General features: G+C 43.6%; 1 protein-coding gene across 4 annotated transcripts; it reads right to left on the bottom strand.

Annotated features, from left to right (window-relative positions):
- Positions 1–107: 107 nt before the first annotated feature.
- On the bottom strand, positions 108–27,845 carry Ift52 (intraflagellar transport 52). Of its 4 annotated transcripts, XM_052184188.1 has the most exons (14): positions 27,746–27,801; positions 23,831–23,925; positions 22,888–23,012; positions 21,943–22,030; positions 20,853–20,982; positions 20,335–20,410; positions 18,288–18,359; positions 15,211–15,337; positions 13,906–13,995; positions 11,742–11,810; positions 9,479–9,633; positions 6,324–6,411; positions 3,122–3,230; positions 108–801 (listed from the first exon to the last, which is right to left on the bottom strand). In XM_052184188.1, exons 3-14 carry the CDS (start codon positions 23,004–23,006, stop codon positions 644–646), a joined length of 1,281 nt encoding a protein of 426 aa, XP_052040148.1. In that variant the 5' UTR covers positions 23,007–23,012; positions 23,831–23,925; positions 27,746–27,801; the 3' UTR covers positions 108–643. The 4 variants fall into 4 exon arrangements, with proteins under 4 accessions (XP_052040148.1, XP_052040147.1, XP_052040149.1 ...); XM_052184187.1 differs by lacking the exon at positions 23,831–23,925 and having other exon boundaries at positions 27,746–27,845; XM_052184189.1 differs by lacking the exons at positions 23,831–23,925; positions 27,746–27,801 and adding an exon at positions 27,623–27,723.

Genomic DNA, 27,845 nt, shown 5'->3' with positions numbered 1-27,845 from the left:
TTGTGAGAAGAAGAATTCAAAACCACAGAGTTCAGCAAGCAGAAGGCGCTTCAGTCCTCAGAAGCTCTGGAATGCCATTTCAGTCACACCAATATTATGTTCCAGGATGAGATAGGAAACACAGAATTTTATTTTATTTCAGTTCAGAGCCTGAAACAGGAACTCTTTGGTATTTTGAACATTAATTCGACATTCAGAATCACCATTAGCTGGGATAAGTGAGGATTAGCTGGCCTGAAGGCTGATTCCCCCAAGATGAAGTTCTCACAACTCCAGGACGGATTCTGCCCCCTACCACAGCAACCATGTGTCACACATGTGCCACTGAAGGCTCTGACACCAACAGCACACCAGACTCTGGCATCAGTGTGTACGGAGCCAGCTCTGCTCACCCAGCTGAATGCTGGCACACTAGATCCCTCTGGCCGGGCTCTGTTTTTTCAACACCACAGCACTTACCATCGTCTGGCGTCTAAGTGTTTGCTTACATAGTTTGCTACTGCTTGTTGGGACCCTCCAGCCAGAACAGGAGCTCCGTTCTCAAGGGGCCATCATCTGCTGTTCATCGGGAGACACTTGGTAAGCACTGAAGAACTAAGGAATGCTGCAAACAGTGGGTGACATCACCTGAAGGGCTGCCACCTCAGTGGGCCTCCTGGTTCAGTTTCTTGAACTCCACCACTTGGAAGAAGATGTGTTCAAGGATATGTTTGGCATCCTGTTGATCCTTTGGAAGTTTACTTGTAACTCCAAGAATGTCACCACACTTCCTGACATAGAATTCCAGGTCTTCATCAGTACCTAAACACACAACAGTCTGGTTAACCCTTAACTTCACTCTTTCAGTGTTCCCTTCTGCTTATTACTCAGTTCTTCCTACAGTGATATCATCAGGGATGTGCTGCTTTCATAGATAAGGACAAAAGTGGCATATTTCATTGTTCTTCAGTGAGACAGTCTCATGTCATAGCCCAGGGTGGCCTCAAACTTGTCTTCCTGCCTTAGACAAGTTCCCTAAGTGCTGGGGTTACAGGTGTGAGTCACTTTGCCCAGCTGGGTCTGTTCTAGCTTTCCTACTCCCCAAATCAAGCACTGTACACCACAAAGCACAACAGCTACTGAAGGGACTTGAGGTACCAGGTTCTAATATAAAGGACTCTGTGAAAAGGTCAGATACAAAGTTTAAAGTAACATTTATGCAGGCCATGGTGGTACACACCCAGAATTCCAGCATTTGGAAGTATGGGGAAAGAGGATTTCAAATTTGAGACCAGCTTAGGTGACACAGGAAGACTCTGGTACATAAAAGAAAAAAGACTGGGGACATGGCTCAGTGGTAGAGTACTGCACTGCAGTTCTAGGGTCCAAGCTCCAGTGTCTGGGGAGAAGGAGTGGCATTTATCATAACACTATTAGAGAAAAGTAAAGTTGTGGGTTCAATCCCTAGTAAACAAAGCCAAAACCCCACCATCTACTGCACACTATCAGAGAACAGCAGGGCATGACCTAAGTGGCTCATGCCTGTCCTCACAGCATTAGAGACGCTAAAACAGGTGTGGCATGGAGTTGAGGCAGCTGAGGTGGCCCAGCTGGGTTTCAAGAGCTAGTTTACAATACACTGTGAAACCCTGTTTCAAAAACCGAACAGAGCCGGGCAGTAGTGGCGCACACCTGTAATCCCAGCACTTGGGAGGCAGAGGCAGGTGGATTTCTGAGTTCAAGGCCAGCCTGGTCTACAGAGTGAGTTCCAGGACAGCCAGGGCTACACAGAGAAACCCTGTCTCAAAAACAAACAAACAAACAAAAAACAAAACAAAAAACAAAAAAAAAAACCAAACAGAAGCAGGGCCCGAGGGGAGGTGGACACAGGGGAGTCAGGAGTTCAAAGTCAATCTCAGCTACAAACTGAGGTCAAGGTCAACCTGGCTATATGAACCCATCTCAACCCTCATCCCAGTCCCTGAAAATTAGAAAAACACAAAGAAAAATTTACCTGTCATAACAACAGTCTCCTATAAAGCCATTCCTAGCAGTCCTATATCTAAGATGTACAGTCATTACTGTTCTTCTGGAGACAGGGTAGCACACTGTAGCCGAGGCTGGCCTTGAACTCAGTGACTCTCCTGAATGCTTTGATTATGTGAGCTGTTGTTACACCAAGCTCCATACCACAGATTAAACATGAACCAAGTGAGCACCATTCCTTTGCTAGTTGCCATGAAGGCTATTCCCAATTTCACTGCTTTTTTTTCTTTGAGGGATGTGGTCTCTCTCATAGTTCTGACTGTCCTGGAACTCACAGATCTGTCTGCCTCAGCCTCCTGAGAACTGGGAATAAAGCCATCACTATAATGTACAGCTCATTGCATTTTTAAAATAAGTAATGTCATATGTGCGTGCTCATGTTTTTTCTTAAATTGTGTTTTCAGGAGTAGGGCCACTGCCGGCAGTGGGTGGTTAATTTCATGTCTTGCCATTCGGGTGTAGAACTGTCTGCTGTGTTGGAAGCAGAGCACATCAGGAGGTCGATAGGCAGGAAGACACTCCAATCTCAAGTCTACGGAAATCTTTTGGCCCCAACTCCTTTGTCTATTCTTGGTTTTTAAAAGGCCACGCAATCGTTTTATCCTATGACCTGTGTGTGCTGGGCAGCGGTTTGTACATGGCATGTGGAGGTCAGAGGACAGCTTTATGGAGTTGGTTCTTTCACCTGTGGTGGATTCCAGGACTAAAACTCAGGCAATCTGGCTTTCTCTACAAGCTCCTTTCCCTGTGGAGCCATCTTGCCAGCCTATGAATCTTTCTAATCTAAATGTTACTGTGACCAATGACCCAGGTCTGCAAGGTAACTGCTAAGGTTAGTATTCAACTAGGGTCACTTAGTCCATCAGAACTAAAAGGTTACAGAGGTCAAACGTGACCCTTCAGATTTCTGTACCATGCTCTACATTAACTGACCTCAGAACACCACACTCACATGCAATGAAGACATTCTCAGCTCCATCCATCCCCAGATTCAGTTCTCTAGGAACCAACTTTAAGCATTCTCTTTAAGCAAGCCACAGAGGTTTGTGGTAAATAAAATTCATAAGAGAAACAACATAAACTGGCCAGTACTCACACTTGTTGGTGATCTGAGCAAGACGGGCCTTCTCAGAAGAGAATGTTTCATCTAGGTCAAACAGCTCCAGGGGAGGGGGCGGCAACTCCCGGAAACTCGGAGGGAAGACCTGGGGAAAGCCAAGACAAGCTGACCGAGCGCACCCCCTGGGAGGAGCCATCCCAGCTCCATCACTTCATCCATTAGGCCCATTTCCAATATGGCTGAGTCTTCAGTAAGCTACCAAGCAGAACCAGCTTTAACCACACCCACACCGCTAAGCTGATCAAGGCACTGTAACCTTGCCATGAATTCCCCAGCCTGGCCCTGAGGGTTGTGCAGTGACATCACAACTTCTTCCTATACACTCACGCCTTCCTTTCCTTTGTTTTCAGACAGGATCTTGATATATATATATATATATATATATATATATATATATATATATATATATATATATATATATATATATATATATATTCCAGGGTGGCTCCAAAAACTTCTGATCCTCTTGCCACAGTCTCTGAGTCCTGAATTACAGGTGTACATCACTACAGCCAGCTAGCTATTATGTGTTCTTTAGGAGCAGAAGTCACTGTGGAAGCAGATGTATACTGGCATAGAAAGGGCCGAACTTAATATTCGTAGGTATGGCCCACGAGGGAGCTGGTCTGCCAGCTCTCATAAGTGACCTGACCTGTAGGATTTGCCTTTTTTAAAAAAATTTTTTAAATTAATTTACTTAATGTAAGTACATAGTCACTCTCTTCAGTCACACCAGAAGAGGGCACTAGATCCCATTGCAGATGGTTGTGAGCTACCTTGTGGTTGCTGGGAACTGAACTCGGGACCTCTGGAAGAGCAGTCAGTTCTCTCTCTCTCTTTTTTTTTTTTTTTTTTTTTTTTTTTTGGTTTTTCGAGACAGGGTTTCTCTGTGTAGCCCTGGCTGTCCTGGAACTCACTTTGTAGACCAGGCTGGCCTCAAACTCAGAAATCCACCTGCCTCTGCCTCCCAAGTGCTGGGATTAAAGGCGTGCGCCACCACTGCCTGGCACTCTTTTATTTTTTTTTTTTAAGATTTATTTATTATTATATGTAAGTACACTGTAGCTGTCTTTAGACACTCCAGAAGAGGGCATTAGACCTCATTACAGACAGTTGTGAGCCACCATGTGGTTGCTGGGATTTGAACTCAGGACCTTCGGAAGAGCTTTCAGTGCTCTTAACCACTGAGTCATCTCTCCAGCCCCAACCATCCACAATTTCAAGCTAGCAAATTGACCAAATAGCTCTTTAAGATTCCAGAATGTATGCATGCCTTTAATCTCAGCACTAGGGAGGCAGAGACAGATCTATGAGATCAAAGTCAGCCTGGTCTACAAAGCAAGTTCAGAGAAACAAACAACCCCCCCCCCCAAAAAAAAAGCCCTTCAAAAAAAAAGAACAAACAAACAAACAAAAAGCTCCCCGAATCTACTGGGCTAGAGAAAGATAGCGAATGTTCAGTGAACGCTGTACTCAGAAGCTGCACAATGCAGTGCTATGGCTGCTGTTCTGTAGCTGTTGCTTCTCAACTGAAACATTGCTCCAAGAAAGGAAAACGAAGACTCATAGAGCCATACAAGCTTTGTAGGAAGCTCACAGAGTTACGAGACTCACCCATTGATCTGGAGGTTAAACAAGCAACGCAGTGTGGGGAAAGGCAAATGTTACTCAGGTAGAACTGCCTTGGGCAGGACACTCAAGATGCAGTGTTCCTGAGTATTCACCTATGCTGGGGTTGGACTTTTTGGTGACACAGCTCACTGAGAAGTCACCCTTTCCCTGCCCTCCTGTACATAGCTCCTCACCATGCTCATGTAAGTAAGCAATTTCTATTAACCCACTGGTTTACTAAAGGAGACTTGGGCGGAATCATGTTTTTGGTCTGTCATCAGTGTCCCCTAGGGTTCATGTCACCTCAAGTCATACTACGGCTGCCTCAGGCTGTAAAGTCAAACGAAGGATCTGAGTGCTCAATGCCTGGGAAGGCATCTCAAAGACTTTCTACCTCATTACCCAGTGTGGAGGTCTCAATGAAAATGGCAACCAAAGGCTCATGTATTTGTATCCTGGGTCCTTAGCTGGTGGAACTATATTGGGAAGGATTAGGAGGTATGTCCTAGGAGGAGGCGTGTCACTGAGGGTTGGCTCTGAGGTTTCAGAAGCCCACACCAGGCCTAGTCTTGTGCTCTCTCTGCCTCCTATTTGTGGCTCAGACATGAGCTCTCACTGCTGCTCCAATGCCATGCCTGCTTGCACGCTACTGCTCCTTACCATGGTGGTCATGGACTCACCCTCTGAAACTGTTAGAAAGCTCCCAATGAAATGCTTTCTTCCATAAGTTGCTTTGGTCATAGTGTTTCCTCACAGCAATAGAAAAATAACTAGGGAGGCTGGAGAGATGGCTCAGCAGTTAAGAGCACTGACTACTCTTCCAGAGGTCCTGAGTTCAATTCCCAGCAACTACATGGTAGTTCACAACCATCTGTAATGGGATCTGATGCACACTCTTCTGGTGTATCTAAAAACAGCTACAGTGTACTCATATAAATAAAAACAAACAAATAAATAATAAAACAACAACTTATTTAAAAAAGTAACTAGGACACTCAGGCAGTCTCACATATGCCTTCTGTGATGGTTTGTATATGCTTGGCCCACAGAGTGGCATTATTAGGAGGTGTGGCCTTGTTGGAGTAAGTGTGTCACTGTGGGCTTTAAGACCCTCATTCTAGCCACCTGGAAGTCAGTATTTTGCTAGCAGCCTTCAGTTGAAGATGTAGAATTCTCAGCTCCTCCTGCACAATGTCTGCCTGGATGCTGCCATGCTCCCACCTTGATGATAATGGACTGAACCTCTGAACCTATAAGCCAGCCCCAATTAAATGTTGTCCTTATAAGACATGCCTTGGTCATGGCATCTGTTCACATCAGTAAACACTGACTAAGACACCACACCCTCGAGATGGAAAAGTTTAATAACCAGGAAAGCCCATGCTCTGATTCCTCAGGCGCTTTCCCACACGGAGGCCATACAGAATGCTAACAAATGTGGAGTCTGGGTGTGCTTAGAGGCTGTGCACCGGGACCTCCATGAGGTCCATGCATAGTATAGACAAGGGTCCACAGAGAGGGCAAGCGGCAGGACTCTGCAGCAGGTGCCCATGACACACCTACTCACCGCAGGCTGAAGGGCTGGCAGCGGCATCTCAAACTGTGGTTGGACAAGCTGAAGTGGTTCATGTTTCACATTTAGCTCCTCATGAGCCCTGGGTTAATAAAAAGACAAAACCATGGGAGTAAAGGTAAGACACTGGTAAAGCATAGCTAACTGTGGGCACATCAACACTATTCAGAAAATATACAAAGTGTGTCATCTAAAGGGCTTGGAAAATAGCTCAGTAACAGGGCACATGCCCAACATATGGGAAGCCTCAATGTTTCCAGAAAGCAAAGCAAAACAAAACATCTGTTCTGGGCTGGTGAGATGGCTCAATGGGTAAAAGACTTGCCACCGAGCTTAATAACCCAGAACCTACATGGTAAAGAGAGAACTGACTCCTGTAAGTTGTTCTCTGTCCACATGTACACTACACCTATGTACACACGCGCGCGCACGCGCGCACACACACACACACACACACACACACACACTATGTGGGAAGAAGGAGCCTCAGTTAAAGAACTGCCTCCATCAGACAGGCCTGTGGGGCATTTTCTTGACTACTATTGATACAGGAAGGCCCAGCCTGCCGTGGATGGTACCAACCTCCGAGCAGACTGTCCAGAGTTTTGAAAGCATCTTTGCTGAGCATGGGTGAGAAGGAGGAAGCCAGAAAAAAGCATTCCTCTATGGTTTCTGCTTCCAACTCCTTCCTTGAGCTCCTGCCCTGACTCTACTCAGTGATGAAATGTGTCCTGAAGTGTAAGATTAAATAATCCCTTTCCTCTGAAAGCTGCTTTCAGTCATGGTGTTATCACAGAAACAGAAATCAAACTATAACATACAAAACTAAATAAAATGTAAGGCAAAGGAAAACTAAAGCAAAAGTGTTACTCTCCAGAATCATCTTTAAGACCCTTCTCAGGGAATCCCGCAGTCAGGTCTGAGCGGAGAGAACTCGCTTTTACATTTTGTCCCAGCAGACTTTGGTTTTAACCCATGTGTGCTGTGCCCCTTGCAGCTGTGTTTCCAGACTTGTTTTCACTACTGTGAGAGAGCAGTCCAGTGTGAACTGTTTCTGGTGAGTGTGTACATTGAGGATATGAACTCCTGTGCGTTCTCTTTCCCTGGCAAGCACTGACTGCGTGTCTGCTGTGGACCTGGCACAAGCACTGTGGCAACAGGAGATGAAGGAGGCTCACCTGAGACCTACACTCCAGAGAAGAGACACTTGGCACACAGGACACGAGGATCGGTAAATAGTATGAAGAAAAACAAATCAAGGACAGAGAGACAGATAGGAGGATGAAGCAGGGCTGGTCAAGGAGCCCGAGGAAGAGAGAGAGGGGGGAATTATCTTGAAAAGTATCCTAAGCTGAGTCAGGCATGTGTAGCCCAGGACTGTAATACCAGTACCCAAAAGGCTAGGGCAAAAAGATCATTCAAGGCCAGCCTGGGCTACACTATAGTACAGTTAGTTAGTTAGTTAGTTAGTTAAGCCTAAGTAAAGTTAGGCCAACTTTAAGTACAAAGTAAAATCTAATTTCAAACAATAAGAAGCCTTGGGAGGCAGCAGAAGGGGCGAGAGTCTTTCATTGTCACAGCACAGCGGGGAGAACGTAAGAGGGCAACAGAGACACAGGGGCCAAGCTCAAGGGGTGGCTGTGGCTGTAATAGGATCTGATGCCCTCTTCGGATGAAGACAGCTACAGTGTACTCATATAAATAATAAAGAAATAAATCTTCAAAATTAAGTGAGAGAAGCAAATGCCAGTGAGCAGACAACTTCCGTCAGGAGTGAGGTCTGTGTCTGTGGAGAGGCAATTGATCAGCTGAGCTACTGCTACCAATCATTGCCTCGATGGTCTCAGGGCCAGAGGGAGAACCTTGCCTAGGAATGAGGAATATGGATTCAAGACAAGTCAGACATTGTCTCCAGACAACCGAATGAATAGAATAAGGAGAAAAGTCAAATTGGACTAGGAGTTGCACGAGCTCGGCTCGCAGTTACGAACAGTGAAAGTAACAAAGCCTTTTCCACTGTGCCAACCTGTGGCTTCCCTCCCATGGGGAGAAGACAAATCCCTCCTGGAGAGCACCTGCCACTACACGCCATGTATTTTGACCGTGTACTGTGCAGGGTCACTGAACTCTTTCCATTTAGGCCTCGAGACACTTTCTAGACTGTGGCATAACTACTGAAGCAAGAAGTGCAGTGACTTGAAGTAGCTTCCAATGCTTATTGTTTAAGAGACAGGCAAGATCATTCTCCGTATGCAGCTTGGCTGAGTTTGAACTCAGTCATCCTTCAGTCTCTCTGCCGCCCAGGCTGATAGTCCCAGGCTGAACCAGCACACCCTGCTCAACAGCGTTTCTTTAAGCTGTGTCTGCTAAGCTGTGCGCTGTCTGGGATAAGAATGGTTTTAGGAACTGAATCCACTGGGATAGGGCACTCTGGGGCAAACAGCATTGCCTAAGCAAAGCCCTGGAGTTTCCCAGGTATAAGTCCTGGCAAGGTGGCAGCTGAAACTCAGGGCCAGCATCTAATCTGTGAGAAACTAGGAACGCCCTCTAGCACATGTGCATGCTCTCATCTGTTTTCCAAAAATAGCCAAAACATTTTTTTTCAGTATTAGGAATGGAGCCCAGAGCCTTCCGTGTTAGGTGGGAGCCTTTGCACTGAGCTGTACACATACTATCCGTCGGGTCACTGACTGACTAAATGAGGAGTGTTGGCAGGTGGAGCTAGGAAGTGCAGCTGAGCTTTAAACCATCTCTGCGGGGACAGAGTCTAGCAGCATGTGCCTCACAGGCTGTGGCGGACAAGCCCCAGGAGCTGCAGTGCTCTCTCTGAGGTGTATAAGTGCTCCTAAGGGGGCTGTGCATATCTGTGTACTAAGTTCTAGAACCCAGGACTCTGTGTTAACCCAGAAGAGCTGTTGGCACAGTGGAAAAGGCTTTGTTACTCTAATGCCCTATTGGTCCTGGAACACAGGGGATTGTAACCAATAGTAGTTCCCCTGCATCATCCATATACCCTACACCAGTTTCCCTAAAGATCTGACAATGTCATTCTGTCACATCTCTGTGACCTAACTACTATCGCCAAGCTCAGGTTTTCCAGCCAGACAGAGCGGAGTGCAGTGTGCAGCTCAGGCAGCCTCAGTACTAACTTGATGACCTTGGGGAGGCAGGTGGTGTCCAGCTGATAAATGGACAGGTCAAAGAGGGTGGTAAAGTCACGGGGATTCTCATCGCCCTCCTGGAGACACACTCGGAGCTGCTCTGAAAGGGTGGCTGTGTCTGGCACCATCGTGTAGTCGGAAATCTAAAAGCCAAGAGAGAGTTCCTTTCAGCAGAAGTAAATGGGACTTTAATCTGTCGAGCACCTACCATTTCGGGTCTCAACCTACAGAACTTCTATTTCCTTGCCAAGACACCCACCACTTGTCATCACTGACAACTGATCCTGCCATCAGTTGCTTTATGCAGAAAAAGGCTCAAAGCTCCCTGGGCTGGCAGAGTCCAACTCTCCAATTACAGGTACTGCTGAGCACAGCCAGAGCCAGGCTGACTTAACTAGTCCCCTTTACTATCATGGTCTTCCTTATATTGTAGGCAATCAACTCACTTTTCAAATTTACTCACATCTCCACCTTTATCCATCAACATCCTTTTTAATCACTTCAATTTTGTCAAAAACAATTCTCCTTAAGGTTATTTTAATGAACAACTTTTTTATTTTTTATTACAATGAGAACTGGAAGTGATAAGAAAAAGCCCAAGAACTCCCACTACAATATACACTCCACCAGCATCTGGGCCCTGTCTGCTCTCTCTCCTTTCATATCCCATCCCAGGCCTCCCCAGCCAAGGATATCTCCAGCACTGCTCAGAAACAGAGCAGACATGTGCTCTGAGCCAGAAATGGTAAAAGACCAGGAGATTCTAAATCTCCACTCTAGATCTCCACCTCAACAGGACACTGTTAAATACAGTGCAGAATAAACAAGGGGAAACATGGGTTGGTGTTGAGAGCTTTTCAAAAACTGGAATTTGGTTCCCAGTACCCATGTCAGATGGCTCCCAACTACTTGTTAGTCCAGCTCTACAGGATCCGATGCCTTCTTATGAAGGCTGACCTTGAAGTTCTGATCTGTCCGCTTCCATCTCCAAAATGCTGGGACTGCAGGTATCTGCCATCATGCCCAGCTCCAAAAGTAATTTTAAAGGTACTAAGTAGTGTACATACAGTGTGTGTAATATCATTTGCATAAAAGATGAGGGAAGGAAAGTGCACACATAGATGAGCTTACCTAAGCATCAACTATCTCTGAAGAACCTACGGGACATTATGGTTGATGTCCTTGAGGGAAATAATAAAACAGCATGGTTGAAAGACAGAAGGAAGGCTATTCACTGTGTATGATTTTTTTTAAACTCAGAACTACTGAATGCATTACCTATTAATGTATGCCTGTAGTTTCATCACTTTGAAATAGTTTAAAATTACTCTAAGGCTCAGGGAACCTCCAGGAAGAGGGAGCAGAAGACAGTAAGAGACTATAGTAAGAGACAGAGGACCAGGAAGTCTGCTGTGAAATTGCCTCCCATAAAAGACAGGGAAACTGTACTTTGTTGGTGCCTCAACAAAGTGGCAGCCTAGACAAGACCTGAACAGTGACCCGACTAAATAGACAGGTAATTTGGAAGGGGCAAATCCTACAGGGTCCCATGCCACGCCATGCCACATCCCAGCACACAGCTCGGAGTATGCCAGCCACCTGTTTTCTCTTCTCTGGCATTCCAGAGAAGTCCGAGCTCAGAAAGTGTTTGAGGTTTAGACATTCATACAAAAACATCAAAGAGTGCTCCCAGGATGACTAGCTGTCCTAACTTGCTCTTTTTACATTTATTTTGCATTTTATTTGTTGTATGAGTGGAGACACGTGTGCCAAGGCATGCACATGGCAATAAGAGTGTAGTGGCTGGCTCTCTCCTTCATCATGTCAATCCCCGGGACTGAACTAAGGCTGTCAGGCTTGGCAACACCCCTCCTAGCCGAGCAAACGGTAAGTCCTGGTGTTTATGTGGAAGCACTCAATCAACTCTAGGGTTAATTACCTACTCCCCAAGTAGCATCAGTTTCTTCCAACTGTCTTTTTTTTTAAGATTTATTTATTTTATATATGTGAGTATACTTAAGAAGGCATCGGATCTTATTACAGATGGTTGTGAACCACCATGTGGTTGCTGGGAATTGAACTCAGGACCCCTGGAAGTATAGTCAGTGTTCTTAATTACTAAGCCATCTCTCTAGCCCCTCTTGCAACTGTCTTAGGGGTGAATTAATAGACATCGTTTTGTTCCTTTGGAAGTGGTTCTAAGAAGTTGACCTCATTTTCCATTTTAGTCTTCTATGATTCAGTCTCCTACCTCTGGGTCCTCAGCATCAATCTGGTTTAGATGGATGTCTCCTGTTGTAAGCCACTGGAACACAACATCCTGCATTTGAAATGATAAATATAGTTAGACACCTGGATACTTGGGAATGCTGAAGATCAGGCTAGACACAATAACTGAGGTGGGGAGAAAAGACAACTAGAATTCAAAAAAGGATGATCAGCCTTCTATTGGTAAACTCTTTTGAAACTAGTGAGAATTTTGGTTTAAGAACCCAGAGATGTTAAGTGAGAATGTCTGTTGTTTTAACCCTATAGGGGTCTGAATAAGAGGCTGCTTCACAGCAGGTGGTTATGATTTGCCTCCGGCATTTTTGCCAGATGCAGATAGTTTAATTATGGGGACTCTGGAGAGGGTATGAATGGGGGAGCCTCATGAGGTCCTGTGTCTGCTGCTGCTCCTCCTGCTTGCTGTGGTTTGTGAAGTGGTCATGAATAAAGACAAGAAGAAGACATTGGAGATATCCTGACAAGAAAATTGGACTTGCCCCAAGGAACCTGACACCTCTAAATCAACAGGAAGTAGTGTAAAGTGTTCTACACACCCTTAACTCTGTAGCCTTTCTCTTCTAACTAGTATTGGGTGGGGTGGGGGTAGGGGGTTGGAAGGGATTTTGGGGGAGTTAGAAGTGTGGTAGATAATAAGAACCCGATAAAATAGACAAAAGCATGCCAACTAAAGGGTGTTCTTCAGTCTAATGCAACCTTTATTATCATACATTTATCATTTACTCCAGAGTATTCTAACATATAGCAAATCAAAACTTCCTAAAACCTGTTCACAGTCCTAAAAAGCAACCTTTGTTTTCTGTGACGACAGTCTAAACTTTTAAAAACACACCTTTTTATCAAACACACCTTTTCATCTTTGGCAATCATAATATGACAAAATCATATATATATCTCCCAGCTTTTGAAAGGCAAACATCTAGGTTTCAGAACACAGTGAGAGGCACAGCAGCTCCAGGTGACCCCATAGTCACCTCCCACAAATGTAAACCTAGATGGGCTTATTCCACTAACAGAGTCAGGGCGCACCTTCCTCTGGAGGTGAGATGCTAGGGTCCCTGAGTTCAGGTCTGGCAGCACCAGGAAAATGCTTGCTTCCCCATTATCTTCACAAGCCATGAGCTCTTGCAGTTACACTGACAGAACACGGCCACACTCTCACTCCGTTCCTCATCAGTGATCAGCCCTACACAGTGGCTCTAGCTACCCCAGGCTGCCACCCTCCTACACTCACTAGTCAGGACCTTCATTTAGTCCTCATTCTTGCCTATCCGACCTGACTCAGGTTGGACTCTCCCTTTCTACCTTCCACACAATAGAGGGGCCAGAGCACCACCAAGATTGTGGTTGTGGTTAAACCCTGGCAGAGCAGTAGAGGTTTGGTCTATTGCTATGTATTGTAATGCTAAGTTCTATACTGAAGGTCAAGGTTTCAGTACCAAGAATCGAGAGACTTCTCAAGTTTACAAGCTTTTGTTGTGCAAACCCTGTTCCTGGATTTGCTGCTACAGGTTAAATAAAATTGTCGGCAACCAGTTACTGGAGGGACTAGAGGGAGGTGGGTTTGGAGTCACCTGGTTGGAGGAGGGGAAAAGAGGCAGAACAAGAGGGAGGAAGAAGCCTCCATAGGGGAGAGGAACCATGAGCACGCAGCCAGGAGAACCCGCAAGTATCTGGGGTACACCACTGGGGCCTGCAGTGGTGAGAAAAGTGGACTAGGGCTGACCCCCAGTAACTGTGAAAGTTAAATAAAATAACCACAGTCTGAGTCTCATTTATTTGTAAGCTAGTTGGGAATAAGTCTAACTTGTTCATACTACATCCCTGAGCTTAAGCTGTTGAATTTATGTTAGGCCCCTCTTCCTAACCACTTTTCCAGGGTCAGCTGCCTCTCCGATTCAGCAATCCCTTTTCGACATTCACTCTTCTGCATGTCACTCTCCTGACACACCGTAGACTGCTGTAGAGCAAGGGCTATGGCTTACTCAACTCTGAATTTTTAGTGCCTACCATCTAATACGTTTAGCACACTCATGTAAATAAGTAATACATATACTTATCAGGATTTTCTAATGATGTGGAAGTCACACTTACACCGTATACATTAAGATGATGAAAGAGAAGCTTACCATAATTTTGCTATTTTCTTCTTTATCTAAATATTGGTCACTGAACATGTGACATGAGCCAAGCACTGCCAGCTTGCCAAAACCTTGGTTCTGTTGGTAACAAAGCGATGTCAGATACTTAGATCCCAAAACACACTGCATGTATCATTTATCATATTAACACATATTTAACATTTGAAAACTATCAACTATGAAAACAATTTCTTTTTACAGTTATTTATTTTTAAAGACTTCCTTATTTTTCATTTCTGTACAAGAGTTCCTTATCTACAGGAAAACCGTGCAGCAAGTGCATGCATGAGTCTATGCAGGCTGAGGGAGGGGTCAGATCCCCTGGAACTGGAGTCACAGGTAGGTATGAGCTTCCATGCAGGTTGTGAGCCTGTAAGTGGGTCCTGAGAACTAAACAGGCCTCTGCAAGAGCAACACATGCTCCTAACTACTGAACCATCTCACTACCCCGTACACTACTACAAAGTATCTTTTGCCTTTCTGGTAAATATGAAAAATGGTGATTACCAGTGTTGATTAGGTTTCAGTGAGTGAGTCTTTCACCACACTGCTACAATATCTGCAGCCAAAGCTGGAGAGATAGCTTGGTGGGTAAAGAGCGTGTATGAGCAAGAAGATCTCAATTTGACTCCAAGGAACCCATGAAAGTCAGCTGAGGTAGCACAGGTCCATAACACAGCACTCCTGTGGCTTACGGGGGTGGAGGTGGAGAAGAGAAAACCCCTGGACCTTTGTGAGCCAGCTAGCCTGGCATATACAGGAGCAACAAAACAAGAGACCCCGTCTTAAAGTCTAAGATGAAGACCAACTTCCAAGCTTGTGCTCTGACCTCCATTTGTGTGCTATGGAATACATGTGCCCATATTCACACATACAAATGCAGATACTGGCATGCATGTGTGCATGCACACATACACCATACATACCATACACATATATAAAGGAAAAAAAAAAAGAAAGAAAGAAAAAAGAAAAAACCAAAATCCTGCAACCAACAGAACGAAACATACAGAGATTCTATACTGTAATCATAATTGCAAATAATTAGAAATAAATCCAATTGTTCAGTGGGAAAACAGACTTCAGCTTCTATCTCATAAAAAGCAAATGCTTCACAGGAAAAATATGACATCATTATGTACCCTGGGCTGGCCCGGAGCTCAGCTCACAGAGCTCCATCTGCCTCTACCCCCAAGTGCCAGGATTAAAAGCCTGTGCCTATCATAAAGTGGTTTCATACTTCAACAACATAACAATCCCACCCCTGCCCCTCATAACTAAGAAAGTCAGTACCTTTGAGTGATAGAAAGCCAGAATGGGTCTGTTCAGTGGGAAGCAGACAGAGCCTGTGGACAGCACAGCCACTGCTGGCTTCATGACACTCAGTGTGGCACCATAAGGGTAGACGAAGGTGAGAGCCCTGTAAGAAAGCAAACACCCCAGTGATCCACAGTGGGTTTTCGGAGCATGACATGGCTCAGCAGTAAAGACACTTGCCACCAACCCTGAGTTCCATCCCCAGAACCCGTGCAGCAGAAGGAGAGAACTAAGAATGGTAAGCTCTTCTCTAAGTTTCATGCATGTGTTAGTGTACATGTGTCTACCCACTCCCACACACAATAAGTAAAAATCCCAGTACTCAAAGACCTGACACAAAAAGACTGTGAGGCCAGCTCACACTACATAGCAGGCTCCAGACCTATGACACAAAGCTTTGTCTAAAATAAAATAAAATAAAATAAAATAAAATAAAATAAAAGAAAAGAAAAGAAAAGAAAAGAAAAGAAAAGAAAAGAAAGAAAGAAAGAAAGAAAGAAAGAAAGAAAGAAAGAAAGAAAGAAAGAAAGAAAAAAGATTCTGGAGCCTACTACATAGGTCTGAATCTAAGTTCTGACAACACATTAGACATGTGAAGTTGGACAATTACGTCTACCTCTATCACTACTTAGGAAAATTAGAATGCAGCCAAGTTAATTCAGTCATTTAAAAGAATAAAGCACTCACTTACATCATTATATTGGGGGGAGACCTAGCAATCTAAATTCCATCCTCGTAAGATACAATGATTCTCTTCAGGGAGGAACGCAGATTTACAGTGCAGAATTACTACTTTGCTTCCTTAAGCTATACCATGGGCTGAGGTTTTTGCTTTGTTTTGTTTAGTTTTCCCTCCCTCCTCTCCTTCTAGTCCTCCCCCATCCACTCCTCCATTTCTCTTCAGAAAAGGGTAAGCTTCTCAAGATCAACCAAGCATGGCATATCAAGTTGCAGTAAGACTAAGTACCTCCCTTGTATTAAGGCCAGACAAGACAACCCAGAGACATTACCTCAGAGTAAGGGTTAGATAAGAGTTTCTAAGCAAATAGACCCAAGAAGCAAGCTGGTGTAGCGATTCTAGCATCTAGCAAAATAGACTTGCAACCAAAATTAATCAAGAGATGGGGAAGGACACTCCATACCAATCAAAGGAAAAATCCACCAAGATGTTTCAGTTCTTACCATCTATACCCCAAATGCAAGGGTACCCGTGTTTGTAAAAGAAACATTACTAAAGCTTAAGTCATACATTGATCCTCACACAGTAATAGTGGGAAATTTCAATACCTGAGTCTCAAATGAACAGATCATCCTGACAGAAACTAAACATAAATAAGGGAACTAACAGTTGTTACAACCGAAATAGACCTAACAATATCTACAAAACATTTAAGAATAATGTTCTTAAATGTTTTTAATTTTATATGTTCTATGTTCTTAATGGACCAGGCAGTGGTGGTGCACTCCTTTAATCCCCTGGGATTAAATAACTTGGGAGGCAGAGGCAGGCAGATTTCTGAGTTCAAGGCCAGCCTGGTCTACAGAGTGAGTTCCAGGACAGCCAGGGCTATAGGAAAGCCCTGTCTTGAAAAACCAAAAAATGTTCTTAATGTTCTTTTTTTTTTTTTTAATTTTTTTATTCGATATAATTTATTTACATTTCAAATGATTTCCCCTTTTCTAGCCCCCCCACTCCCCGAAAGTCCCGTAAGCCCCCTTCTCTTCCCCTGTCCTCCCACCCACCCCTTCCCACTTCCCCGTTCTGGTTTTGCCAAATACTGTTTCACTGAGTCTTTCCAGAACCAGGGGCCACTCCTCCTTTCTTCTTGTACCTCATTTGATGTGTGGATTATGTTTTGGGTATTCCAGTTTTCTAGGTTAATAACCACTTATTAGTGAGTGCATACCATGATTCACCTTTTGAGTCTGGGTTACCTCACTTAGTATGATGTTCTCTAGCTCCATCCATTTGCCTAAGAATTTCATGAATTCATTGTTTCTAATGGCTGAATAGTACTCCATTGTGTAGATATACCACATTTTTTGCATCCACTCTTCTGTTGAGGGATACCTGGGTTCTTTCCAGCATCTGGCAATTATAAATAGGGCTGCTATGAACATAGTAGAGCATGTATCCTTATTACATGGTGGGGAATCCTCTGGGTATATGCCCAGGAGTGGTATAGCAGGATCTTCTGGAAGTGAGGTGCCCAGTTTTCGGAGGAACCGCCAGACTGATTTCCAGAGTGGTTGTACCAATTTGCAACCCCACCAGCAGTGGAGGAGTGTTCCTCTTTCTCCACACCCTCTCCAACACCTGCTGTCTCCTGAATTTTTAATCTTAGCCATTCTGACTGGTGTAAGATGAAATCTTACGGTTGTTTTGATTTGCATTTCCCTAATGACTAATGAAGTTGAGCATTTTTTGTTCTTAATGTTCTTAAAAGAATATATCTTCTCAGGACCTCATGGAACCTTCTCTAAAACTGACAACATGCTCAGTCACAAAGTAAGTCCTAATAGGCACAAGAAAATTGAAATTAACTGTTTTTATCTTATCAGATCATCATGGATTAAAGCTAGTTTTCTTTTGGTTTTAACTCTGTGCATATGCGTGTGTACAGTACCCACAGTCCAGAAGAGGACTTCAGATTCCTGGTGACTGTGAGCTGTCTGATATGGATGCTGAGAACGACCTTAGGTCTTGCAAGAACTGTATGCTCTTTTAACCAGCTCTCCAGCTCTCAGTTTGGTTTTGTTTTTTTGTTTTGTTTTGTTTTGTTTGTATTTGGTTTTTTCAAGACAGGGTTTCTCTATACAGCCCTGGCTGTCCTGGAACTCACTCTGTAGACCAGGCTGGCCTCGAACTCAGAAATCTGCCTGCCTCTGCCTCCCAGAGTGCTGGGATTACAGGTGTGCGCTACCACCGTCCAGCTCAATTTGGTTTTCATTGATGATGGTTTTGGAGGTCTTTAGGTGAGAATTATTTCTATAAGCAGAAAACTCTTCATTTTGAAAAAGGCAACTCTTGGAAGAGCTGAAGACACACTCACTGGGCATTGTTTCCGCTGTTCTCTTCATCAATGACTCCAGGCACAGCCTTTCCTGCAGCTCGGCTAATTTCTCTAAAAGAAGAACATTAAAATCTAATAAGCAAAATGTTGGGGGCCTTCACACTGCCTTCATCAACAGTAAATGGGAAGTAGACACAAGGACTCAGTACTTTGGCAATTTTTAAAAATTAAATAAAAGCATACCTACAAACCCACATTCTTTTCAGATATTTGCAAAAATTAACATTAAGAAATCAGGCTTGAGCCAGGCATGGTAGTGCAGGCCTTTATTCCTAGTACCTAGTAAGCAAAGGCAGATAGATCTGTTTCAGTCAAACCTGCCCTACAGAGTGAGTTCTAGGCTAAGGCTACATAGGTAGATAATGGGTCTCAAACAAAACAAAACAAAAAACCAGGGTAGTGGTGGCACATACCTCTAATCTCAGCACTCAGGAAGAAAGGGCAGGTAGATCCTTGTGAGTTGGAGGCCAGCCTGGTCTACAGAGCAAGGAAGTTTAAGAACAGCCAAGGCTATACAGAGAAACTCTGTCTCAATAAACAAACTTATAAACCAACCAACAGAATGACAGTAACAAGAAGAGACCTAGGCCTGGGGTGGGATATAGCCCAGTTGGAAGAGTGCTAGCCTAGCATGTTCCAGGCCCTGGATTCCGTTCCCTAGGAACACATAAACGGGGTTTGGTGGTACACTCAACACTTGAGTGTGAGGGAGAGACAAAAAGATCAGGAGTTCAAAGCTAGTTTGGGCTACGTAAGCCTGACTCAAAGACATAAAATAAGGAAACACTAGACAAATGTTCAGTTCTGTTCCTTTGATGTGCTTTAGGAATAGGGTCTTTAAAAGGGGAGGGCACAAAGTCAGGAGGTGTGAGAAGGTGGGGTGGATCCGGGAGGAATTAGGTGGGAGGTAATATGATCAAAAGACAGTATATGAAATTATCAAAGAACCAACACAGGAAAAAGGAAGAAGGAAGTCTTTCATGTAGCACTGGCTAGCATAGTTGACACTATTTAGCCCAGGCTGGCCTCAAAATTGCACCAATCCTCTATATTAGATTACTAAGTGTGGGGATCCCAGTGATGTATAACCATCCTAGATTCGCATTCTTCACTATACAGCTAGGGTCAGCAGACTGCTTGCACGTGGCAGGCTCAAGTGTAGAATGAATAATTTACAACACGGGAAGCATATACTCACTTCCTAATTCCCGAAGCCCTCATCTGTTAGGACCCAGCGCAGTGAAAGCTGACCCAGTCTTAGGCTCCATGAGGTGAGATCAGGGTCCGTCTGGAGTGCGCATGGGGCCTAGGATGGCTCAGACAGCAAACCTCGGAACTACTCTTGAGGGAATGGTAAGACCGAATCATATCATCTGTGTCTAGACAGTGTGGCAAGTAGTTATGAATTAGGGGACTGTTAAAACCTTGCTGGAATCTGGCTAAAGCAGCACACACTTGTGATTCCAGCACTTAGGAGGCTGAGGCAGGAAAATCATAAATTTGAGGACAAACAGGGCTACATATGGAGACCTAGTCAAAAAAAAAAAACTTTTATAAGTGGGGCAGGGAGAAGATAATGACTGTAACAGACAAACAAACAAACCAAGATATTCAGCTATGCAAACAGGAATGCAAATCTGAGAAAAATGGAACTGGGGTCCTAATGTTGTGACTCTCCAGTCAATCCATACTCAACTGCTGCCCTACTTCCAGGCTTTCCAGTAACACATGGTTTAATCCCACTTGGGTGGGCTTTTCTTTTACCTGGAGTGGAAAGTACCCTGATCAAAGGTAAAGGAGAAGGTTTGCTAAACTGGAAGAATATAATCTGAGGAATAAGAAAATAAAGCAAGAAGGAAGATGTGTGCAGGATAGAGGCCTATGCAGGGTGGAGGTGTGTGCAGGGAGGTGGGGTGTGCAGGGTGGAGGTGTGGCAGGGAGGTGGGGTGTGCAGGGTGGAGGTGTGGCAGGGAGGTGGTGTGTGCAGGGTGGAGACATGCGGGGTGCTCAGCTTTAATACACTTACCTGTTCAACACTCCGTCTGACACCAGAGCTTCCTTAGGATGGAAATATTTGTAATACACGTTTCTAACCACAGCATCTTATGGGGCAAAACAGGAAGACACATTTTTAGGTTAGAAACAAGCTTGACATGGAAACTCATTCAAATTTTGAAATGAAAGGAAATTAGAACTCTGTTCAAACTCCTTCAGTTTTATCAAAGGTCGAGTCTACTAGTGAGCTCAGAATGCGCAACCATGTTACCCTGGCAAGAGTTTTTCCCACTCTAGCAGCAGGTCAAGAGAGCTATGATAAAAATATTAAACAATCCATGCCTTTGTTTAAAATAATAATTACCAAACCAAAGAAGGCTCAGTGAGGAAAGGGGCTTGCCACCAAGCCTGAGAGCCTGAGCCTGAGCCTTAAAATCCACACAGTGGAAGGAGAGAGCCAACTCCGCCCCATTGCCCTCTGACCTCGATATATACACACAGCACACTCATGAACAAACAAACAAACAAAATGTGGTAGATAATAATCACCATTATTAACCATGATTCCATATTCCTCTAGAAGAAAGTTAATATTGGTATCAAATCTGGATTCTCCCCCTTCTCCCAGCATCACGAGGATATCCCCACCATTGTCAAGGTACTTCTTCAGGACTTCAAACTATGGGAAGGAAAAAACAATGATCATGGGCAAAAGACTTTTGTTAAAATACCTGCAGCATGAAAAAGGCATTACCTATAAATAAGCACTTCAAATCCATTGACCATTTAACTGGTCATAGGATAATATAAAATTTTCTCTGTATATAAGATCTCTCTCTTCCAGGTGTGGTGGTGCATGCCTTTAATTCTAACACTCCGGAGTCAGAGGCAGGCAGATTTCTGTGCATTCGAGGCCAGGCTAGTCAACAGAGTGTGATCCAGGACAAAAGTGGTATGTATAGAAACCCTCTCTCGAAAACCACAAAGACATCCAGAAGGGGGTGGCACACACCTTCAATCCCAGCACTTAGGAGGCAGAGGCAGGTGGACCACTGTGAGTTTGAAAACAACCTGGTCTATAAGCAAGTTCCAGGACAACAGAGACCCTATCTCGAAAAACCAAAACCAAAACAAAAAGATGTCCCTCCAAGTTCACCTTTGAGCACCACTAAAGCTCTAAAATGCTCAGAGGGGAACTGGGGATGTAGCTCCGGTAGTAGAATGCTTGCCTAGCAAGTACAAGGTCGGGGGTTCAATCCCCAGCACTGCACAAAGGACCCAACACTTAGAACTGGTACCCATCTATATAATAAATGCTACCTTTTTATTAAAGGTTTAAGTGCATAGGTACACTGGGCATGGTGGGGTACACCTGTAATTCCAGCACTTAGAAAGTGGACATAGGAAGATCACAGATTTGATGCTAGACTGGGCTACAGAGTTGTCCTATGTTCAAAGTAAATTATGGAAAAGAAGTGTGCCTGACCCTTACTCTGTAGGAGTCACAGTTCATCGCCACAAAATGAAGATGACTACTCTAAGGGAACTCAACAGGTGTAGAAGGGAGACTCAAATCTGAGATTGCAGACCCTTGCTTGCCCCTGGCCTCTCTCTTGGTTTCTATATGAATAGTCCTTACCTCAGCAGCAGTAAATTTTTCCCTTGGTCCAGCTGTGATCCACAGTTTCACCCCAATTAACTTCTCAGAAGTGATTTCATCTTTTAAGCTGGAAAGTGATTTTAAGAATAAGTTAGAGCCATAATTTAAGTCAATTTATTAGTTATCATAGCATCTTGACTATATAGAAACATAAAGACTGAGACAGTTAGGAGCTTAGAACAGCCTCTCTCCCAAAGTGAGAGCCCCTCACCAGAGTGCCCTAGAGGCATCCAGGCTATGTTCAGAAACTCCCACTAAGCAAAGGAGCTCAAGTTAACCCCCACTAAAGTATAAAGAAGTCTCCCAAATCCTAATTCAATCAACTCTTCCATTAGTATACTTATATTTTAAGACAGGGACTCATAGCTCAGACTGGCCCCAAACTTATTATGTAGACAAGTGTAACCTTGAAGTCCTACTCTACCTACTGCGACCTCCAAGTGCTAAGCCTTGGGCACATGCCACAAAGCCTGACTCTAACCGTAACTTATACAACTATATGTCTTCACTCATTCAAAACAAAACAAAACAAAACAAAAAACCCAACCATTAAGTACTAAAGCTGTAACTTAATGGTAGAGTACTTGTGTAGCCTGTGTAGGGTGTTAGGTTCAACCTCATGACCACAGGGGGGAAAGACATTTAAAGAAAGCTCATCTGAAAACAAAGACATTTTCATTTAACTCTCACTTTTCCTTCCCTAAGCTCAAGTATTAAAATATGTCTATCTCTTAGCTAAGGTTAAGTATAAAATATGGAAAACATCTGACATCTTAAAATATTATATATGCATAATTACAATGAATCTTTGTTTCTTATTGGAGGGCAACTTAATAATATACTGACTAATCTTCAAACTATTGATGAGTTCTACCATCAGGCCACCATTTTCACTCAGAAAGCAGTGCCCAAGATCACAATCACCTCTGAATCTTCCAATTACTCCGAAGTCTTTTCTGCAAAGATTTGTAGCCAGTGTTGGTGGTAAACACCTCCTTTTTGTATGCATTGAAAAGAATGGTACTCCGCAGCTCCTTCTCCATGGTTACCTTATAGATAAAAGACAAACCAAAGAAGCAGTACTTTGAAAGTGCCCTCTAACACTGGAGAAGGGCATACAGCTGCACCTACCTCTAAACACTAATGACTCTCGAAGGCTGGGGGTGAAAAGCCGATGGCCAGAGCCGCCACAGCCTGAGCCGTTCAGCTCCCAGACTGTGCCTCTGGCTCTCCTACCTGCCTCCTTTCATGACCTTGCCTGCATCACCTGTGGTATGCTCAGACCGCTCACTACCGACAAGTGTAGGGTGAACCTCTCTAGATTATTTTAGGCATAGCTTAGTTTATTTTATAAAATAAGATCTTACGATAAATGTTACTCTGAAACTATGACAAGCTTCCTTTACATATGAACTAATTCTTCCAAGTAACTACATAGTACTCTGTTTTAAGGACATAATACAACTATTTAACCAATCATAAAGACATGCTTTTCAATTTTTTTTTGCTAATAAACAACTAAAAACAATCCTAGACTGTTTAATCTATTTATCTAGACTTATTTAAAGCTTCTGTCTGTCTGTCTATCTATCTATCTATCTATCTATCTATCTATCTATCTATCTATCTATCTATCTATCTGAGACAGGCAGGGTCTCACTATGTAGCTCTGGATGTCCTGACACTCATTATGTAGACCAAACTGACCTCAAATTCACAGAGACCCACCTGCCTCTGTCTCTGTCTTCAAGTGTTAGAATTAAAGGTCTGCATCTATATGCCCAGTTAGACTCATTTAAACTTTACTTATATGTATGTATATACATGTACACATGCCAGAAGGCAGATTCCCTAGAAGCAGACTTACAGTTATATGTCACCTGATGTGAGTGCTGGGAACCAAACCAGAGTCCTCTGCCAGAGCAGTATATCCCTTAACTGCTGAGCCAACTCTCCATCTCCCTAAAAACATATGAATGTGGTATTCTGTGTATTTGCAGCATTAGACTACTATTTGTTGAATGGCTTAAACAAATGTACAAACTACCCTTCAAAACACTAATAACTTATATTTCCATTAACAATTTGCTCCCACATACTACTATTTTCCAGTCTTAGTCATCTTTACCAACAAAACAAAATAGGCTCCTTATCCATGGTTTTGCTTTTCAAGATTCTAGTTTTATGAGAAGCTAAATATGGTCCGAAAATTTAAATGTAAAGTTCCAGAAATAAGGACCATTCTAGGTAGTACGATGAAGTCTTTATTTTATTTTTGAGACAATTTGTGTGTGTGTGTGTGTGTGTGTGTGTGGTGTATGTAGCCTTGGCTGTCCTGGAACCAGCTCTGTAGACCAGGCTGGCCTCAAACTCACAGAGATCCACCAGCCACTGTTTCCTGAGTGTTAGGATTAAAGGTATATCCCTTCAAGCTTGTGTGATGAAATCTTAACACTATCTCACACTACCTTGTCCTGGACATGAGTCATTTCTTTGTGTAGCCTATTCTATACATATTACCTAGCTATTAGTCACTCAGTTACCAATTTTGTCAATCAGATTGATGGTCTTGGTATCATAGGGCTCTATTCAATGCACCATGACAATATCCTAATAATTCACAGCCACACAGGCACTGTATAATCTCAACCACAGGGGTAAGCCTAGAACAAGGTTTTTTGAGAAAAACTATATTCACCTAACTTTTTCTTTGTACCTTCAACTTGCTTATTTATTTATTTATTTATTTATTTATGCGTGATCCACCTGCATGTGTGCCTGCGACCATTAGAGGGCATCAGATCCCATCACAGAGGGCTGTGAGCCACCATGTGGTTGCTGGGAATTGAACTCAGGACCTCTGGAAGTGCAGCCTGGAGTCAGGACCTCTGGAAGTTCAGCCTTAACCCTAGAGCCATCTCTCCAGCCCCAGTACCCCAGTACTATCCGTTCTTATAAATAAACACACACACACACACACACACACACACACACACAAATTTGATATTGTTTGTAGTCCCAGGCATCCACTGATGGTCTATGAATAGCTGCTACAGATAAAGGGAAACTATACCATATTGGTCATTTATATTTCTTCTCATTTTCCTGTCTGTGTCCTCTGGTCATTTTTCCATGAGGTTTTATACTTTTCTAAATCAAACAAGTTTTTCAAAATTTTGTCTTGCCTGGCGATGGTGGCGCACGCCTGTAATCCCAGCACTCTGGGAGGCAGAGGCAGGCAAGACCAGGCAATTCCTGGTCTACAGAGTGAGTTCCAGGACAGCCAGGGCTATACAGAGAAACCCTGTCTCAAAAAACCAAATCCAAAAAACCAAAAATCAAAAACCAAAAAAAAAAAAAAAAAAAAAAAAAAAAAGTAGTTTGTCTTTAGTCTTGGCTTCTGGTAACTTTTTAGCTTAATTTTGCAGGTCACACATTTCATAAATCCAAAGGTATTAATCTTTCTGGCTTCTGCAAGATGCATTAGGAGAGCTTTCCCTGTGATGAGATTTTTAAGTATATCCAATGATGTTTTTGCTTGGCCTTTTGTGATATAATTCCTTTTTACTGGGATTTTGATTAGCATATATTAATGTGACAATTTCATGAATGCACACATACTGTACTATCCTCTCCCTTCTGTGCTCTTGTCCCCTCCCACTAACTCCCTTCTTCCCAGTCTTCCCTCTACTTTCATGTCTGTTTTTCTTTTTAATAAGTTTAGTTAGGATTGCTTATGGGAATGTGAGAAGTGTGTGGCAATGCCTTACCATTGAAGAAAATGTCTCCCCTGTCCCAGTAACTTTTATGTGCCCAGAGTCTCAGTGAGGGGCAAGGCCTCCTAATCCCTGTCCCTTCCATGAGACAGTGTTGACAGGCCCAATCTGCTACAGGTCTTGTGCAGACAAATGTGCTATGCATTTGTTTTTACATGCATTAGTGTTTTGCCAATGTGTATGTCTATCTGTATAAAGTCACAGAAGTCCTGAGCTGCCGTGTGGGTGCTGGGATTTGAAGCTGGGTCCTCTGGGAGAACAGCCAGTGCTTTTATAACTACTCGGCCATTTCTTCAGTCCCATGACATAATTTTTTTAACACTGAAATTTACGTCCATTTGTAGTTTGAAGAGATGACTCAGTAGTTGCAGACACTTTGCCACCAAGCCTGACACACCCATAGCATGATGTCCTTTATCTTTCACAAGGACTCAGGGCCACATGTACACAGCAAACAAATGTAAATTAAAATATATTTAAAAAAACATTTTTGGTCCATTTTGAAACTTACTCTGGTGCTCATGATGGGTACCATTGTTGTCACCTCAATTACTAGAAGACAGCCCAATTCCTATCTATGTTTTAAGAGTTGATAGGAGGGCTGGGGAGATGGCTCAGCGGTTAAGAGCATTGATTGCTCTTCCGAAGGTTCTGAGTTCAAGTCCCAGGAACCACATGGTGGCTCACAACCATATCTAATGAGATCTGATGCCCTCTTCTGGGGTGTCTGAAGACAGCTACAGTGTACTTACATAGAACAAAAGAGCTGATAGGAGGAGACACCTTAGTATACTTTGTTTCTTTTGAGACAATCTCCTTTAACCTAGGCTAGCCTCTAATGCACTATGCAGTGGAGGAAGACCTTGAACTCTTTAATGTCTTGCCTTAGTTTCCTGGGTGCTGGGGGTTACAGGCCATGCTGCTTTCAAATGACGTTTTTTTCTTTCTCTTCTGACAACCTGACACCCAGGGCCTCATGCAGGCATTCTATTAACTAAGCTGCAGCCTTCACTCCTTCAATGAAATTGAAAACATTTTGTCATGTTGACTTGACCAAATGACAGAGCTATTTTTTGCTTGCTTGCTTGCTTTATTTATTTATTTATGGTTTTTTTCAAGACAGTGTTCCTCTGTGTAGCACTGTCCCTCTCTCTGTAGACCAAGCCGGGATTGACGGTGTTCACCACCACAGCTGGCTGGCTGTACTTTTCTGTTCGACCCATCCTTGGACACGCTTGTTTCCATTTTGTGTGCATACAATACTGCACTCTGCCTTCTCCAGTTTCCTATTTAGGAAGTCCCAGAGTATCAACATCAATGATCACACTACACTGGGCCACAAAGTACCCAAACATAACAATACTGGGATCGATTTTTTTTTTTTTTTTTTTTGCTTTTGAGACATATCTTGGGCGTGAGCAGATTTCTGGGTAAAGTGAGTAACTTTCCTTGAGTACTGAATTACTCTTAATGAAAGAATACACTTCGAGGTAACAGTTTATTGTAGTTTAGCACCACCACCTCCTTCTGAGAGAGCAGTAGATCTGGAGTCCTGTCCTATTAGAATTAGAAATGAGTTTCCCTAAGGATAGGATAAGACTTAAAAATCAGTAATAAGAACATTAAAACAATACTTGGATAGCACTGTCCAACCATTCTCTTATTTTCTCTTCAATAACCTAACAAGGTATACTAAATTTTGCCAGAGTGACGAAAAAAACCAAGCGTGGTTGCAATGATAGCTGAGTCTGACTTGACGACTCCTCGTCCTGGGTTTTTTCATACTCTGCAGGACTACGACAAACCCGCGCAGTCTGAGGAGCTGGAAATTCTAGATCATTTCCAGGAGCAGCTCCTAGCCCACTTACGCGCCCTCAGTTTACCTCTGCCGACCTCGGGATTCCCACAAGGCTGGCCTAGGGGTCTCCAGAGCGCCAGGGCGAGGCCGTCATCATTTCCAACCAAACCAACGACCTGTCGGCCCGCACAACCCGATTTCTCCTTACCTGAGGCCAGAGGCCGCCAGGTATCCAAGGCCGCGCGCCGAGAAGGCGTGGCTCCGAGCCCCGAGCGACTTCCGTCGTGGCGTGATGACGACAGAGCGAC

This window comes from Apodemus sylvaticus, chromosome 5, assembly GCF_947179515.1.
Source record: "Apodemus sylvaticus chromosome 5, mApoSyl1.1, whole genome shotgun sequence".
Taxonomy (NCBI): domain Eukaryota; kingdom Metazoa; phylum Chordata; class Mammalia; order Rodentia; family Muridae; genus Apodemus; species Apodemus sylvaticus.
This window is presented reverse-complemented; position numbering and strand designations above follow the sequence as displayed.